The 18,165-nt window shown below is 47.1% G+C and overlaps 2 protein-coding genes across 6 annotated transcripts in view; one reads left to right on the top strand and one right to left on the bottom strand.

Annotated features, from left to right (window-relative positions):
- Positions 1-434: 434 nt before the first annotated feature.
- znf821 (zinc finger protein 821) lies at positions 435-16,281 on the bottom strand. 4 transcript variants are annotated; one of them, XM_086174510.1, is made up of 6 exons: positions 16,068-16,281; positions 7,565-7,696; positions 7,311-7,429; positions 5,740-5,838; positions 5,030-5,196; positions 435-4,717 (listed from the first exon to the last, which is right to left on the bottom strand). In XM_086174510.1, exons 1-6 carry the CDS (start codon positions 16,279-16,281, stop codon positions 3,727-3,729), a joined length of 1,722 nt encoding a protein of 573 aa, XP_086030636.1. In that variant the 3' UTR covers positions 435-3,726. The 4 variants fall into 4 exon arrangements, with proteins under 4 accessions (XP_086030636.1, XP_086030637.1, XP_086030639.1 ...); XM_086174511.1 differs by having other exon boundaries at positions 7,311-7,426; XM_086174513.1 differs by having other exon boundaries at positions 7,311-7,449; positions 16,068-16,197.
- The window catches only part of ap1g1 (adaptor related protein complex 1 subunit gamma 1), a 24,191-nt gene continuing 22,109 nt past the window's right edge, over positions 16,084-18,165 (top strand). Inside the window, exon 1 of one of the 2 annotated variants that reach the window (XM_086174508.1) lies at positions 16,084-16,098. The gene's annotated coding sequence lies outside the window, so the exon portion shown is untranslated. Of the gene's footprint in view, positions 16,099-16,257; positions 16,358-18,165 lie in introns of those variants that run through there. The other variant, XM_086174506.1, reaches the window with a different exon arrangement.

The raw sequence follows: 18,165 nt of genomic DNA, 5'->3' as shown, positions 1-18,165 counted from the left end.
GCTACAAGCTGCTGTTCTACAACTCAGTCGGACATGAACTGCAGCAGGTTTTTCTTTCTTTGATCATTTATAGTTGATATTTACTGATTTGGCTTCTATTTGATTTCTGTGGCTATTGTGAATTATGAATATAAACAAAGGACAAAGTGAAATGACTCGGTGTCATCAAATTGTCAACTTGTAGGGCTCTTATTTTTGAGAACATCAACTTGACCTGTCTTCATAGCTCCCTCGGAAAATAAGCCGTTCTTTAATTTATTCCCGTGTTAAAATAAGTGTGTCATTAATTCACTGTCGAGCATTACGCTGTAAAATGTGTTTGGTCGACTGGGTTGTGGTTGGATTCCTTGGAGCCGTTTGCAATGACGCGTCATGTGCTGTTACACTCCGAGTACATAGTCATGAGTGACGAGTAAAGTGACAGGCCGCTCCCGTCGTAGTAAAGTTAATGTTTTATTCCCACATTCTTGAACAGGTTTTAACACAGTCTGTACATCTGTTAGACCGGTAACAGAATGACGGCTCCAAAGTGCCATCCGCTCAGCTCGTCCGACTCATCTCATTTGCATCGGTTCGGCCTTGTTCAGATTTATTCTGTAAACATGGACATCTAGAGAAAAAGCCTGATAGAATCCTTAGAAAGGCCAACATCATATTGACATTTTTTTTTTTTTTTCGTTTTAACTGTAAAAAAAAATCAAAACAAAAAGAAAACAGGCAGGCAGGAACTAACAGTAGAACACAAGCTCATATTGAACCATTCTAGGACAAGTGCAGTTTCATAACATGCAGTTCTTAATCTACTGAAAGTACTGCTCGGAAAGACCCACATCAAACTGAATTCAGAGTTCGTGGCGCTTCCGCTTCGACGGGGAGTCAGACGAGACGCCTTGGCCTCCGCTGCGGTAATCCTTTGCGGGGTGCGGGGTCAGGGGCGGGGCGGGGATGGAGGTCTCAGCCATTTCGAAGAGCAACCTCCGAGAATACCCAGTATTCATAGTTTTGAGAGACGAGAGGGAAAAACAATGACACCCGATCCTCGGGTCGGAACCCCGATCTGCCCCGACAACAGATCCGGATCGGGGGTGGCAGTGAGACCCTGATGCGTGCAAGGACAGACCCTTTAGAAGGAGTTTCTCCAGAGGAGTGGTGGAACGGTGATACGTCTATAAATTGGTGCGGACCAGGGCGCTTCTGGGCTTGGAGCCCTCTCACTGAGTTAAATTGCCTGAGAAGCGAGAAACACCTTACATTAAAAACCCTTTGAAATGAAAGTTGTGACTCTGCATAGATTCAGTGAAAAGTGGATTCAATCTCCCTTGGAATAAGTAAAACATCCGTTGCATAGAGGTGGTTTGACGCACTCCTAGAAAAGCCTTTTAGGGTGAAAAAACAGCTGTGTCGATGGGACCCGGTTCTAGGAGTGACTCAAACAGAACCCGGTGCTTGTTCCTGCCTCCGAATGGCGTTTGAGGAACGGGTCGGTCAACCGCGCCGGTGTTCGCGTCTGACGCGGGGTGGGGCTTGCCGAGAAAACGTCGGAGGTAACTTTCTGGAAGATAAAGAAATGGCGAGATTCTGTCCAAAACGCGGCCTCTCGTTTAAATCATGAGGAAACTGAAACATTTTCACAAGAAAACAATTAACACCATATTGCATAAATGTGCTGGAATGAGGTCAATGAGTAGATAGTAAAATCTCTCTCTCCCAGTGGGAGCTGAAGGGATGTAACATTGAATTGGCTCCTGGGGTTTGGAAACAGATTGGAACAACACAAATGATCCCACCCGGCAAAACTAATGTCTCATTGAAGCTGCCGATCCATGCATTCATTCATTCATTCATTCATTCATTCTCTATACTGCTTTTCCCACGATCAGGGTCGCAGAAATGCTGGAACCAATCCCAGATGACATCGGGTGAGAGATGGGGTTCACCGTGGACCGGCCGCCCGTCCATCACATATAGACATAAAACCATTCACCCTGTCATTCACACGTCTGCATGTTTCTGGACCGTGAAGGAACCCGGAGGAAACCCCAGCAGACAAAGGGCAGAACACGGACGCTTCACACAGAAAGGACCCCGTGTCGGAATCGACTGGGGACCTTCCTGCTTCGAGGCGGAAGCGCCATCACCTGCGCCTCCGTGCCGCCCATCTAGAAATTCAATGAACCCTAATTTATAGGAGGTAAACCTTACAAACACACACAGTGTGAAGCTCCGGATGCTTAAATTTATCTTATAATACAAATGATTACATTGATAATAATAATAATAATAATAATAATGACTATAATATTAATAATAAAAATGACGATGGTCCATCTTGACGAGATCAAACTCAGACATAATTCAAGTAATATGGCAGCTATAGTTGTCGGAACATTTTTACCGCACCATTGCTTTCTGTGACGCCCCCCCCCTCCCCGAAAAAAAAGAGAAATTATATATATATATATGTATATTTTCCATACATAGATGTCTATAAAAAGAGGTAACAAATGTATTATACAGTACAGTAACAGCAGCATCGACCGAGTTGAGTCAAAGAAATTCTGTAACAAAACAAAAACAAAACTAAAAGGAAAATTGGCAAATGATCTGGAGTGTAACGAAGAAGTCATAAACAGACCGGAACGTTGGCAAAAATCATTTCGGAGGCAAACGCAGGGAGTCGTGCATCTCCGGAGACCAGCGCCGGCGTTGCTTTGACAACGGGGCCAGTTCAACAGGACAAGACATTTTGGAGAGCTTGGGCCGAAATGAAAAAGATCATTAATCTCGGCATTTTTCACATTTCTGACGTATGTAAGCACTCTGTGGGAATACGGTCACAGGCGTGACGTAGCATCTCGCTAACTTCTGGCTAATGGATGGGTTATTTCTCTGCTTTTTTGTGTTTTTCCCACCATTTCTCGTTGATATTCGGGGGGAAATTCTGGGCTACACGTTTCCTGGCGGGACCGATGAGGACATTGGGGGAATTTGCTGCGCCAACTTGATAAGATTTTAACCAGACGGCGATCCATGACTGGATGAAGGTAATAAGGTTGTGTGTGTGTGTATGCGTATACAGTATAAATATGTAAATGTACAGTATACACACACACACATCTCTGAATGTCTTTGTCTTATTAACCTGCCTGAGTGATAATCAAACACACTTTGTGGAATAACACCTGCATCCTCAGCTCTGCAGCTGTGAACGGTACATTGTGGAGCTTTGGAAGCCTGGGCGTCGGGGGCACGGTGAGCCACGGGACAGAGGGGCGTGACCACGGCGCCGGCTGAGGTAGTAGATTAACCTTTAAAATGAATCCCCCAGGGACTCGCCTCGGCAGCTGGGAAAGAGAAAAAAAAAGAAAAAAAAAAGAAAAAAGAAGGTGTAGCTACCGGTAAATAGGAGTCACTGGGCTGGTGGAGCAGACCGGAGAGGAGAGGGGGAAGGGGCCGTGGCTACAGACGCCCCATCGCTGAGGGTCCATGTGCAAAAAGATTTCTCTCCTCGAGGGAAGTTTAAACCGCTCCTTCTAGAATGATCTGTTAAAAATCTGCGAGCCGAGTGACAAACGGATAAATCTCTTTACAACATGCTCTTACGTAATCATCCATAAAATAGCAAACATTCTCCGCCCCCGTTCTTCCGGGGGCCTTCTAGAGTGTAATAAATTAGGGAACCGAAGTAGTTTTGCGGTGCTGGACGCAGCAGTTCGTGTTCGCCGCTCAGGGCAGCTTCATGAACAAGCCGTTATCGATGGAGGGGACCGGCATGGGGCAGGGGAACTGGAAGAGGCTCATGTCCGCCGTGAGCGCCGCCATGGCGGCGGGATCGTGTTCTATCTGTGTCCTCAGAGCCGGGTCGATCTTCTCCAGACGCCGCTTGATCCTCTTGGCCTCGCGCTCCCGGATCAGCCTGGCCTGCCTCTTCTCGGGGGTCTCGTTGGCCCTCTTCAGGCGCATGGCCTCGCGGTCCCTCTGGAGCCGGCGCGCCCGCTGCTCCTCCGTCTCCTGCATCCTCTGCATACGCTTGGCCTCGCGGTCCCGCAGCCTCCTCAGCTCCCTCTCCTCGTCCGTCTCGCACGCGCGCTTGTTCTTCTTGGCGGTGCGCTCGCGCTCCAGGCGCTGCAGGCGCGCCTCCAGGGGCTCGTTCTTCCTCCGAAGGGCCCACTTGCGCATCGGCGACTGGGCCTCCACCAGCTGCTGGTAGGCGACGCACGTGTTGCAGACCAGCAGCACTCCGGCGGGATACACGGGCATCGGGCTGAGGATGTCGGGGATGGGAGGCAGGCCCGAGGAGGAAGAGTTTAGAGCGTCGGGGATGGACGCGAGTGACGGCCCTTCCGAGAGGAGACTGTCGGGCAGCGAGGGAAAAGAGGGTCCTTGGTCAGACCCCGCGCAGGGTCCCCGGTCCGAACACGAACCCGGCCCCGAGTCTTGCCCGTGACAGGGCCGGGGGCCCTGACACGGGCTGGAGATGAGGCCCGGCCCCTGGCAGGAGCGGTGGGCTTGACACAGGTTGGCGCTCGAGTCGGACGCTTGACACTGGCGAGGGCCCTGACAGGAGCCGGGGCCGGGGCCGGGGCCGTGGCAGGAGCGAGCTCCGGGCCCCGGGCTGGACATCGGACTGCTCGACAGGGAGTGGGAGAGGGAGCAGGAGTCCCCTCCGCTGGACACCTCCATCCTTGTGGTGTCCAAAACGTCTTTGAGCTTCTCCCTGGTTGGACACGCAAAAGGCCACGAGTTAAAGGTTAACATCCGTGGCTCATCGAGGTCGATTCCCACAGACCCCGAACACTTCGCTTTGGACGAGGCCGAGCTTTCCCTCCGGATCAAATACACCCCACCTTAGCTGACCCCCTGCCAGGGAAGCGATCGCTCACGACTACAAGTTCTACGCCCTCCCGACCTTGTCGCCGCTGCTCATATTCGAAGTGACGGCGGTTGCTAAACGACAATGCCAAATTCGTGCCATCGCAGGTGTGAGTGTATTCGCTCGAGCCGGGATGGGGGCGGGGTCGATGCGAACCTGTTAAAGTTGTTGGTGTCGGTGAAGTGCGCGCCGCAGACGGCACAGTTGGAGAGGCGGTCCTCCGAGTGGATGAGAAGATGGCGTCCGAGCGAGCCGGGTGAACTCAGGGCCCGCCCACACACTGGGCACACGTAGCTCTTGGTGTTGCTCATCATGGTCGTGTGCTGCGAAGGACACGGGGAAAAAAAAAAGACGGACGCGGAGAGAAAACCGGGTTCGGAGGTCATCGTCGAGACCAAACGTGGAGATTTTTTCTTCAACTCTTCAGCTATTCGGTGTCAGAAAACACGGGGGAACAAACTGCGGCGGAGGTTTTATGTAAAATGTTTCACCACAATCAATGTTTTACAACCTCCAGAGTAAATGAGGTATATTTACAATCCGATGAATGAGCGGGATGCAGCTGTAAAGCTGTGAAAACAGCCTGCGGCCGCATGATAAGCAAAAAATATCCTGTCGTTTTCTGACTCCTTTTTTTTTTTTTCCTACTTATCAGTATCACAGACGTTTCAGCGAAGGACGGGAGAAGCGAGAACGTGGTGTTTGCAACTGTTCCGGGAATAGCGAAGGCATAAACAAGTGACGGGAGACCATATAAGCGTGGAGGTGGACGCAGATGTGATCACACACGCGTTGGATCTTCCTCCTCTGATCACTTTTAGAGAGCTGATGGATTCTCTCCCTGCGGGCGGCCGGGAGTGTCTCACCTGGTAGACATGGGCGATGAGCTTCTCGGGCCCGCTGAAGTCCAGCGTGCAGAGAGGACACACGAAGTGGCCGCTGTGGTCCGACCCCTCCTCGCTTTCCTTTAGGGTACACAAACATAAAGAGGACTTTAGGGCCGATGGAACGTTCGTGGGCGGAGCGACACTGATCCAAGGTTAAATATCCTTTTTGGATCCTTTTTCGCCAGCACCGTGAGAACCCTTCTGGTGGCTCATCTTTTCGATTAGCTCTCCAGTGACATTTGTCGGCGGACCATTTTCGCGAGGGTCAGCTTGCCCTTTTACATGCCGAAGAACCCTTCGACAGAGTCGAATCAAGGAGTGTAGACAGAAGTAGCAATTCTTCAAAATAAAATACCTGGAAGACTGATGAAAATAAAATACATTGGATTTTTAACAACTTTATTGTTCACGGAGAACATGCAAATGCCAGACAGAAAATCCCCCTGCCGGAATCGACTCAGGGACGTTCTAACCGCGAGGCAGAAGCGCTAACCAGATGCATAATTTTGTGTGCTGACGGGGTGAAAAGGTCAGATATTAAAGATGGCGGCGCTCCCCGCGCTCTCCTTATAAGCCGCGGCTTAACGCCGGCTTACCAGCTCTGTTAAGTCTTGAGCCCGGTTTTAAGACACGCCGCGACCCATCTTATCCCGACTGCGCCGCTCGCTCGACTGTTTACACCCTGCACTTCCAGCGTGTCTGCAGGCTTTTCTTGGCGAATCCTGCTCCGTGCACGTATCCAGACGCACAACTTCCTACATGCAGAGGCTGCTTGAGCTCTATTCACTGTTAACCGAAGAGAAAGTGGTGTGTATTGACAGGTAGTGGATTTAAAGACAGGCAAGACAGCAAGCCCTGCCCAGGGGGTCCGTCCCATTTCGATCTTGAAAAAAAAAAAAAGGAGAGGAGGAGGCGGAAATACTGGCAGTCTGCAACGTCAGCTGTATCTTTTAGTCATTTTTTCGCCACCGTGTGTAATAAATCACCGTCCGTGAGCAGCCCGTCTCTGCTCGGACCTGGCCGATGAGGAACGCTGTACTGATGACGAGACGCCTGTGAAAAGCGATTGACTTACGCCCGAGTTAACCTTCGTTTTAACGTTAAAGTTGACAGGTGTGTGAGCGGAAAAAAAACCTTAAATATTATAGTTTGTTGTTCTGGTGAATCAGATGTCAAGAGACTCTGAAAAGGAAAAACAGCCTCAGGGCCGAAAGGCGAATTAATCTGTGTTTATTTCCGCGGACCGTACGATGAAAACACCTGCTTCGGGTCCTTTCTGGAAGACGTTTCCAGGTGATATTCCTGGATATTCAATAGTTACTTCTCTTTGACTGTCTTAACATGACAATAATTCATGTATGCTAAAATATGGTATCAACAGAAGGGCTGATAATGAGGAGGACGTGTGACCGCGGTGAAGCTGAGAGCGGAAATGCAGCCGCTCGAGTCTGAGACGAGGCGTCTGTGGCTGAGAAGCTGCGCGTTATTTGCTCTCCGGACCCTTTTTCGCCATCTTTCACGCGGCGTGTCCCCCCCCCCGGCCTCCTCACCTCTTTCACTCCGGCTCCTTGGAGGCAGCACTGCGCCGTTTTGGTGGTCATGTGGTCGTCGGCGGAGTTGTTTGAGGACGAGTCTTCGCCGTGGTTGTCGGGGTCGCTATCGCTGTCTTCTATGGAGGCAAACACAGCCCTATCAATACAGACAGACGACAGAACACAGAGCAGGGCTTAACTCTCACTAACGCCCCTCGGCCCGAGGACGAGCGGCCCGACCCCGTCCCTCTCGCACCCTTTCCGTCTTGTACCTGAGATGCTATCCTGTCCGAGGACTTCCCGGGAGTTGTTGCTGCAGCATTCACTGTCTTCGGTGAATTCGTCCCTGCCGTCCATGTTAATCGTGTGCTGAAGCCCAGTGATGCCTGAAGTGTGGAATGGCCCTGAGGATGAAGGGGAATCAAACCCATGGCCGTTAGAAAAAAGGTGTTTGCAGAACTGAGTGGATTGTTCTGATGGTGGGGAAGGATTTGGCGAAGCTTGTTAAAAAAAACAAGCGCACACTCCGCACTAAACCTGAAATTATTACTTGCAAAAGCGTGAACCTCATTTCTCATTTAGCGGGATATTTTAATTGGTGAATCGGCCGCGCTCCATTTAACTCTCTGCTTCGTTTTTGTTTCCAATAAAAGCCCCCGTGGTGCTCGTTGATTTGAGAGTAAAAAAAAAAAATGAAACCGCGGCAGATGAGCTGAGCAGAACGAATGAAGTCTGCAGGGGAAGCCGCCATGACAGGTGAAAGGTCTAAACACGGCAACGCGGTCGGAAGATAATCGCAGTCCGATTCAACCAGGCTGCATCGGGATGTTTGTTTTGTGTTTATTTTTTCGCCGATATGCAAAAATATATTACTGGTAAGGACAGTTGAGGAGCGGAGGTGCACGTGTTCTTCCACTAGAGATACTCGTGCTGTGCAAAATTAAGCTGCATGTAGAACGTACCTCATAAATGAAGGTTATTTCTGTCTGTGTACCTCCCACCCGCCCCACACCCCAAGGAAAATCAGCATTCTGCATGCATATACATTATTTTAAAGCCTAAATCTGCCATTAACATTGAACTGTTTACTATCAAACGCCCAAGTAAGGAATATATGTTTGCAGAAAGGCCCCTGTGCCTGGCAGGTCCGCCTTCCTCCTACTCAGGATCGATAAGACATCACCATATTTCAATATTTAATTGAAATTGAACGGTCTGGAGCCAAATATTACTTTTTTTTTTTTTTAACCCATTTAAGCAGAGAAGCGCTTCTCTCCGTGGCTACATAAAACCAGCCTTTGCAATCTCAGCATGACAATATGAGAGAATGAATCTTACAACGTCCTCATTTACAGACCGTGTTTTATTTGGTCTCCTGAAACACACCTTTGGAAAACATCTCTGTTCCTCATACCGAAAGCATTTTCCCCCTGACTAAAAAACACACTGAAATGAGAACTATAATAACCTCATTCCCTGTCGGTGAATAATTTATAACGTTGATGCCTTTGCCGGGACCTGTGGTGTCCAGGTGAGACGTAAACCGTGTCCACCACGGAAGTTCTCAGACGCTTTACTCCGAACCCTCGATAGGCCGGCGAGCGAGCCCACTGACATACGCTCGCACTTCATTTGCATCCCAACCCCCCACTTTTTTCACACACATATACGCCGCTACATGCTCGCTGTGTGCGGCGGCCATGCTGCAGTCCCACGGGGAGGTAGACTCTGCACTCCTCCAGCTAACTGCCTTGCTGCTTCTCTCTCTCTCTCTCTCTCTCTCTCTCTGGCAGCACCACCCACACAAAACAGCCTGGCTCGCCCTCTGTCCTTCTCCCTCTTCCATACAGTGGCTCCGACTGCTTCCATATCTATACCATCAGCTCTGAGGGGGAGGATACACGGCTTCATACCACGGGGGCCCGTATGTGGCTCATTTAACTCCTTGAGATGCCACTCTTTGTTTAACAGTAGCTCTTCTGGTGGCGGGGCCTGGATGATCCCTCTTCACGTCCCAAATTATTACACTTGACCCGGCAATCCTGCGCTGAACTGCCAATACAGCATCGCCGGAGACATTTAGAAAAAAAAAAAAAAAAAAAAATCTCCTCTGACGTTCGCACTTAGGTTCTCTAAAATTAATGAAGGGTTTAAAATCCAATTTTCTTTTCCCGGGTCCTCTGCTTCCATTACCGCCGGACAGAGCTGGGGGATAAATCATGATTTCAGTTACCTGAGATTGACGGAAACAATTACAGTTTTTGCCACAACCCGGAGCCCCTGCGTGCATACGCACACACCCTGTTAGGGGTGCGAGCTGCGAGGGGGGCGGGGGGGAGGGGAGTCGTCTCTCCGCTGTGCTACTGACAGGAAGTTGGTGTGTAAGGGCCGGTTGGAATTCAAGCATGTCTAGGGGACCGGCGAAAAGGGTCCGGGTGTTGAACCACAACACACTGGCTTCACGGCACACAGGCAATGATTGATGTGAGAGAGATACCCATCCCCCCGCTGCTCGGCTGTGTCTGTACATCTGTCTCTCCTCCCTCCCTCCGTCTCTGCCACTGTGATGTTATCTCTGAGTCTGTGTGTCTGTAGGCAGGAGGTGACGCAGTGTCTGACTGAATCCAGACAAAGAGACAAACTCATCAGCTAACAGACAGAAAAGGGAGCGGAGGAGGAGGGTGGGATGGGTGTGGGTGTGTGTGTGTGTGTGTGTGTGTGTGTATGGGGGGGTAGCGCGCAAAACAAAACAGACAAAAGACAGAATGCCAAAACTCTACTCAAACACCAAGCAATGGGGGTCCTGTTGAATTCGAAGCCCCCCTCCTTGTCCACTTCAGCCCCTCCGTAACACACAGACACACACACTCGCGCAGAGACACAGCGCTGTCTGAATCTGCGGCAAACGCAGGGGCCCCCCATCTTCCATCCGAGCACAGGAGAGCGAGGATGGCGGGGCCAGACATCGCATCGGGTCTCGCCGTGACATAATGTACGAGAAAGGAGGGCGAAGCCATGAAATATTTTTTATAACACGGCCCATTTGCTGTTCACTGAATGAGAAACTCGGAGGTTAGCGATTGTATCGAAATTACTATATTTCTCTCCTTAATGAATTCAATAAAAATTGATTTTTTTTTTTCCCCCTCAACAGGCCTACACTCTTCTTCTGATCCTTGCGACAGGACTGCATAAATCCATGCACATTATACATTGCGCCGCCTCCAAGTAGAAACATGTCACTCCACTTTCTAAGCCGTCATTCACCGGACTCTTGGAGGAACAACAACCAGCTAGACAAACAGCATTGTTTTTGTCTCAAACTCCCTTTCTGTGTCTGTATGTGTGTGTGTGTGTGTGTGTGTGTGTGTGTGTGTGTGAGAGAGAGAGAACCCGCCTGCCTGTCTGCTCTGTCGGTCTATCTGCTGTGACCCTCTCTGGAGGGTTCACACAACTCATCCCGGACAAGAAAAGACAGGTTGAACGTCCGCGGCCGCAAAGAGGGAAGTCGGCGTTCTGAGCACTTGTGTTCGCCGTGTGATGCAGTCGAAGGGACGCCCTGTGGCTCTAGAAAACGTTTCATACGTCATGGTGAATAAATAAACGGCGCCGTGACGCTGAACGATGCACCCCGAGGAAAGGGGAAGCGGCGGCATCAGCGGCGGACTCGCTGGAGAGCGGCGAGTGATCCTGTCAGCTTGCAGAGATTACCAAGGTCGCCAGCGCGAAGATGTATTTCACCCGCCGTTGTAAACTATGTTTAGAAAGGTAAACATAACTTCAGAAGATTACACGGGGGCAATCCCCTTCTGCGCTCTGGGACGTGTCCTCGGCCAGCAAGGGGATACTCAGGCCACATCAGCGACATGTCTTTGTCACAAGTCTGGGTCATCGGATCTGTCACATAGCGACTAATCTCAATTATCCTGTTTTATTTGTGTTACTTTCCGTCAATGCAGTAACAAGAGTATCTAGCTCATTCTTTTAGATCTGCTAGTTTGGGATAACTCCTAGGTTTGAGGCTCTACACTGCTCTCTCAAACTGGAAATTCAGCAGCAAAATCACACCGCTCAGAGTGTAAAGGATGAAGATCGATCTTGTATTTTTCCTTGTCGACCGCTTTGAGTGTTTCAGCCAATCAGAAGCCATCTACCGGCGGCTGAGGCGCCTACGGAAAAAAGGTCAGGTGACTGACCATGAGCTTGTTTTTTAAGGATATTGTGATGAAGGTACGAAACTAAATGGATTATAAAGTGATTTTTGCGTTAAAAAAAAAAAGATTTCCTGCTTCCATAGAAACAAAGAAATGAGGAAAACCAACAAGACTCTGGAATTGGAGAAAGGGATCGGGCAAATCTTTCAAATTGAACTCCCTCAAACTTTCATGGGACGTGAATATTGTAAGAGAGTAGCTTTGACGGACAGGTTCGTCGAAAGCTGAACCGCTGAATTTCATCAAACCACAGATATAACTTCCCCCGAAATACAGAAATATAGAGCGATGCCAGCCTGAGATGACATGATCTTGTTGCTGGCACCTAGTTCACGAACACAAAAGCGATAATGAAAGCAACTAGTAGTCAAAAACTTTGGGACCCCCCCCTTCCAGAAACTGAATGTAAAACCAGTGAGTTTCATGACTGTTCATACTCATCAACGTGTCCTTAACGGGAGACTAAATGGTTCCTATGATGTTATCAATGCCATTTGCGAGGGCTTTATAAAATATAAGGATGAATGCCTCCCAGTACTACCTGCTATCATTTCCCCAGCACCACCGATTACAGCCTCGAAATTAAGTGAGCATTGAAATGACACCATTAAAAACCGAGCAGTATCTCGAGCTGCTAATGAGGAGTTTTATCTGGGTGCACCTGATAAACTGGTAACCGGGTGTATAAGCGATGTTCCACTCTTGCAAAAGGCTATCGCAAATTTAAACTGTAAACCATAATGCTTTCCTTTGCCCTTCGGAACAACCGAGTCCATTCGTATATTTTCTTGTTTACACATTTTCTCTGAGGCAGCACCACTTACCCGGTTTCATACTAAATAATTCAAGATTAACACCGTCCACGTATTTGCATACGTCGGTCCATATAGACAACAAAAATAATATATATGCTCTAAAAGCATCAGCAAATAAATGCCACTGGATCTTCACAGAAACTAAGTTATTAGGGAAATTCTGCAATACACAGTATTTTAAGATATCGTCACCCTCTTAAAATAATCGCCTAAGTCATTTTTTAAGATTTTTCTGAAACACAAAAAACTGAACCATTTGACACACTCTTGACATAGGCAATTTCTACTAAAGAGGTGGAATGGCAAGATCAGTGTAACTGAGGATGTAGGCAATTTTGCCAGAGGTGATCGGCATCATGAGGAGATGATTTAGGCAAAAAAAAAAAAACATTTTTGCAAAAAAAAAATGACTTAGGCGATTATTTTAAGAGGGTGACGATATGCTTCAGGAGATATCCACGACATGTGATTCTAATGCAGGAACTCCATTTTCAAAACAAAACAAAACAAAACAAAAGGTGATTTCGTTTCATCAATCCATAAAAACATTCGAGATCTTCTCTAGCTTCGGCTCCACCCTAAGTTTTCGTCAAAAAATTCGCGATTTGTAAACACAACCCTCACAAGGAGGTGGCAACTACACATATTCACGTCAGTACATTGTAATAGAGGAATAACATCTGAAATACCTACAGTCAACTTTGAAGGGGTTCGTCTGTTTCCGCCTGGACATATTATTGTCCCGGGAGGGGAAAGAAAAAAAAAAACCTTGAATCTCCTCCTGACCCCGGTTACCCACAGACCATCACTGAGGTGATGGGAACCAGAATACTACAAAAATGTCCTCCCGTCGATCAAGTGCAGCCTGTGCGACAAACGCGGAGCATTTCAAAGCGTCACATTCTGGGATCGGCTGGGGGTGTATTTCCTTTTTTTTTTTGATTGTTTTTCTTTTTTGTTGTTGTTGTTTTTTTTTTTTTTTTGTGCGGCGGTGCCCCGAGCGGCCCCGGGCAGCTCCGATCCCCGCGCAGCTCCGACCGCCTGCGCCGCGGGCTCTCCGTGCACCCGCCGCAGCGCCGCGCTGAACCCCCAGCTGATCGCCCGCAGAAAAACGAGCGGTGGAGCCGCCGCGCAAGGAATTGTGGGAAAACGCGGGGACGACGGGGAGTTCATGCTAAAGACGCTTTTTTACACCGTGCTGCCTTCAAGTGCACCCCGGAGAAAACACGACCGGGCGTCTTACCGCGATTTTTAAGCGATGCAAAAATAAATACCTGAAAATATCTAGGTGCAACTTTGCCGCACACGTCATTTAATTTGGTTTATTCCTCGAGTTATTAATGTTAATTGTGCAATAATTAGAGATACATATCGATGGCTGGAGTGCAAAACATCCTATCTGAAAAAAACACTTTTTTCAGGAAATGAAAAAAACGTTTCATTTGATTATAGTATGGTCTTTGTTTAAGATTTTCCACAATATTCTATTCTATTTTTATGTTATAATTTAAAAATACATAGCATGTATTTTTTTCACTGACAATGCAGATAAGTGTTTTTTCCTATTTTTTTCTGCTTGATTGTGCACATAGGAGTTTTGTCATGTGACATTTATGTCAAAAGAAAGGGCGGGATTATTTTGCAAATGGAATGAAAATGTGGAGCCATCCCATTTCTCACCATTCAATGCAAAAATCCCAAATCAAAACATTTGCAGAGGTAGGAGGTTTTGCATTCCAGCCATCGATATACTTGTATATTCCTTCATTTTTAATTTTCATATTAAGTTTTATTTTCCTTTTTCATGATGATGCTTATATATTTTATCGGTACGGTGTAAGTGGGAGCGGCTGCAACGAAGAGCAATTTTCCCAAAGGGAATCAATAAAATAAGTCTGATGTAACTTTCACGTTTCCCTACAAAATAGATATGTTATCAACATTGCTTGATGGAAGAAGGAAAGCATAACCTTAAAATATTCCACATTCATGCACTTCTTCTCAAAACATATACATGGGTTTGGCAAAACACAGTGGGATGCCAAGCACCCAAGACAACAAAATACAAATTCATAGGACTTGAAATCTGTAGCAGTTCTGGATTCACAAAGCAATTTTTTTAAAGAATCTGACGTGTTCAATCAGGAACAGATTTAAAATACAGCACCAATTTGACATTTTCTATAGTATAACCTTCGAGTGTGTCTTAACCTCTTGATTAATGTTTGAGATTTGTGAGGACCTGCTTCACATTGCCATAAAAGCCACTTTTCTTACATCATTATGAGCAGAAAATTCCCTTCTCTATTTGTAAGAACTGTTTGTTCACGATAAGTCTTTTGTCAAAAAATAGGAGTAAGTGACTAAATGGGCGTGGAATTGTGTAAACGGAAAAGTAATGTTTATTCAAATGCTAGTCAATACAGTATAAAACCCAGGAAAAAAAAAATCCCAGGGCCAAATACATAAAGGATTTCCTATTAGGCCCTGATATACTGGAGAAAAGTGTCAGGGGTACTATGCGATAGAAGGCTATCAGCCAGAATGAAAGGTAAGGTATAGAAGACAGTGGCGAAACCGGCAATGCTGTATGGACTAGAAACAGTTCCAATGACAAGACAGAGGGCAGAGCTGGAGGTTGCCAGATGAAGATGTTGAGGTTCTCTTTGGGAGTGACCAGGACTGATAGGATCACGGATGAGTTTATCAGAGGGATGGCACATGTTTGGTGTTTTAGAGAAGATCAGATAAGCCAGACCGGGATGGTTGGGTCACATACAGAGGAGAGAGTGAATATATTGGTAGATGGATGCTAAAATTGGAGCTGGAGGCACGAGGTCTTAAGGAAGACCAAGGAGACGATTTATGGATGTAGTGAGAGAGGAGGATACAGAGAATAGGGTTAGATGGAGAAGGTTGATTCGCTGTGGCGACCCCTGAAGGGAAAAGCCGAAAGGAGAAGAAGAAGATACTGGAGATCAGCTACATGTTCTACATACTCCTTTCACATCACTGGCTACATCAAAACAATCTCATGTTTAGGGACACTTATCCAAACAAGCACAATTTGTGCACTTCATGAAGATGTGTCTCCAGAAGCAAATCACAGCCAGGAGGTGGGTGATTTGGTTATCTTAAATATCCAGCATCAAAGCGATTGCGTCGGAATATATCTATAGCACCCTTAATCACACAAGAATCTTGCTTTGTTTGAGGACTTTTTTTTTGAGGATTTGATGCGTGTCGAAATAGTATTAGCGGTCCAAAAGGCCTACTTGTCAAAATTCCACATGGTTGCAATGCCGCCGATGGCCACTAGATGGCGCACTCGCCCGCTGCACGGCTAATGTCATAACATCGCTTGCAGTCGTCATCACTGACTGCCACGAGTAAAAGGACCGCAGCACGACATTGACGAGGGGGGAAAGTGTGTTCTTCCGCAGGGTCGAGCGATTTTGCCATATCAACAAAATGATCTCGTTGGGTCATGAAATCCCCGATGTCTAAGACAGTGGTGACAGACGACACGCACCGGGGCGCAGACTGAACGCTTCGAAACTCTTCACTAAATAGGACCGATGCGTCAATGAGAGCAACGGATTCCCGTTAGCTAGCTGGTTTACAAGCATCACCGTTAGCCCGTTCTAGTCAATGAAAGAACGATGGAGAAGAAACAGCTTATTAGCACGGCATAGTCACTCACATCGCAATCGGCCACCATCATCTGAGCGTAATTAAACTATTACCCATATTGTCCAGCGAACATTGGCATATCAGGTGAGATTCTCGGGCACTGGCTGACGAAGTCTTCTGGCGGCAGCTAGCGTTACTGGGCGCCGATGACAAACTTGAACACTGAGCGAACCGACGGACAGTCCGCGCTTCTTTCCCAAACCTCTGGGACATGTCAGTGTAACCCTCCGCCTGCAGTAGATGTGCTGAGGCTGGAATAGCCACCATTTTGCATGTCTAGTGTGGTCCTCCCTCCATTGCTAATAGAGGCGATTCCAGTTACTTTCTGGCATCACTACGGCTAGTAAGTATATTGTAAGAATTACAAAATGGCAGAAATGTGTGAGAATTGAGCGTGGTCGTTGTTATCATCAGCGGTTTGTGTGTATCTACGTTGACAACTCAGCTGTGGCGCTGCATAGGAAGTCGCAGCCCTCAGTGCACCGGGGCTGTGCCTGTCAGCAGCTAACTTAGCTCGAATGTTTAGCACAGTCTCCTAGATGTAGCCTTGCTACTCGCAGGGTTAGAAACATTTAGCCTGTCTTGTGCTCTTGTCAAAGCCCGATCCTTGTGACAACGTCGTCTGTCGAATTCGCGTTTTGCCCGTCAGCGACGACGGCCACCCGCTTCCGCCCTCATAGTATTGGGATTCGAAAACGTTAATTGTCAAATAAACGAATGACCAGAGAACGTTAGCCGGCTAACGACACGGGGAACTCGCTAGCATGATAATCCGAATGCCTCAAGAAGGCCTAAACTGCATCATGTCCTGATCAATCGGCGATCAGGTGCAGGCGAAATAGCTCCGAATATATATTTGGAAGCTGTTTGTGAAAACCTAATACCAAGGGGATATTGTCACGAAAGGTAATTGTGGCAACCTCAATATGTTGCCCTTTCTGTTGAACATATCTACTACCAGTAGCTCCTTCTCAGCTGACTTTTACAAGGTGTTGTTTGACCTGTGACACTGTATTTGGGTTTTTGATATCTGTCGCCGAGTTTGGAAATTATATCAGTCTGTTCTGGCTAAGTTTACATCACATGCAAAGTAACGTTGCCTTTGGACACACAGGAAGCTAGCGATAGCTAGCCCGGTGTGCTGTGGACGCGGACTATATTTCAAACTCCGGTTTTGAAGTTAATTGTACCATAAAGAAAGCTTGCTAGGTTGTCGAAGTAATTTCTCTTTTCTTTTCTCCATTCAAAGTTTGAAGGAGGCACCTGTCTTGGCGAAAAGAAACTGTCGGTTAACGTTAAGGAAGTCAACTGTCAATAGGAAGTGAACAAATACGAGTGACTTTCAGCATGGGTGACCCCTGTGTATCTTTCCAGATCATTCAGCATATTCTAAAAATTCTTTTTTGAAAATTTCCAACCTGGTCTGTTTACTAACCTCCGCTGACCAGTGAGGTCCTTAGTCTGACAAGAGAGATAGTCAACGTTGCATTTCAAAAGGAAACTATTATCCAAAGGAAGCGTTCTCATTCAAGTGAAGTACTAAATGCTTGAGCCTCAAGTAGCACATTGTTTCAGAGCTGAATAAGATATAGTTTTACAGAATAGAAATGCTCGCATTTCAGGGCATTGAAATTGTGTGTGCATTGTGGTCTACCGTGCTTCCTATATTTTAACAGCTCTCCAGGGATTCTTCAAAGGATTGCAAACATAAGAAAGCAAAGAGAAATAACTCAATTATCATATGTTTCCAAAGTACCAAATCCTTTCGTATGGATCTTTTAAGTTTATATTATTATTATATAAACTATATTATATTATGTATGTTATATTTTTATATGTTTAAAAAGGATAAAGATAGGTGGGTCTACCTGCTGGATCCAACTTGTTAGTTGTGTGATGTTACAGGTTGTTGGACAGTATCTCTATTCAGTTTGTGTGTAGGTAAGAGCTCAGCCGTAGACAAACAAAACAATTCAGTTGCAAAAGTCGCAACCAAAAAAAACGGACATCCGAGAAGGACCAAATTACAAAGTGAACAAAATTGGGCAAGCCACAATGCCCCAGTCTTCTTAAAGAGGTCTGTCGGGTTTAAAGCAGTGTGGAAGACAGAACAAATGACATTGCAGATCGAATGTGACACGGCCACTGCTG

Source organism: Fistularia commersonii, chromosome 27, assembly GCF_037954325.1.
Source record: "Fistularia commersonii isolate RoL2024-O1a breed Wild chromosome 27, RoL_Fcom_v1.0, whole genome shotgun sequence".
In the NCBI taxonomy this organism is placed as follows: domain Eukaryota; kingdom Metazoa; phylum Chordata; class Actinopteri; order Syngnathiformes; family Fistulariidae; genus Fistularia; species Fistularia commersonii.
The sequence above is the reverse complement of the archived record's forward strand: the minus strand, read 5'-3'. Positions and strand labels throughout refer to the sequence as shown.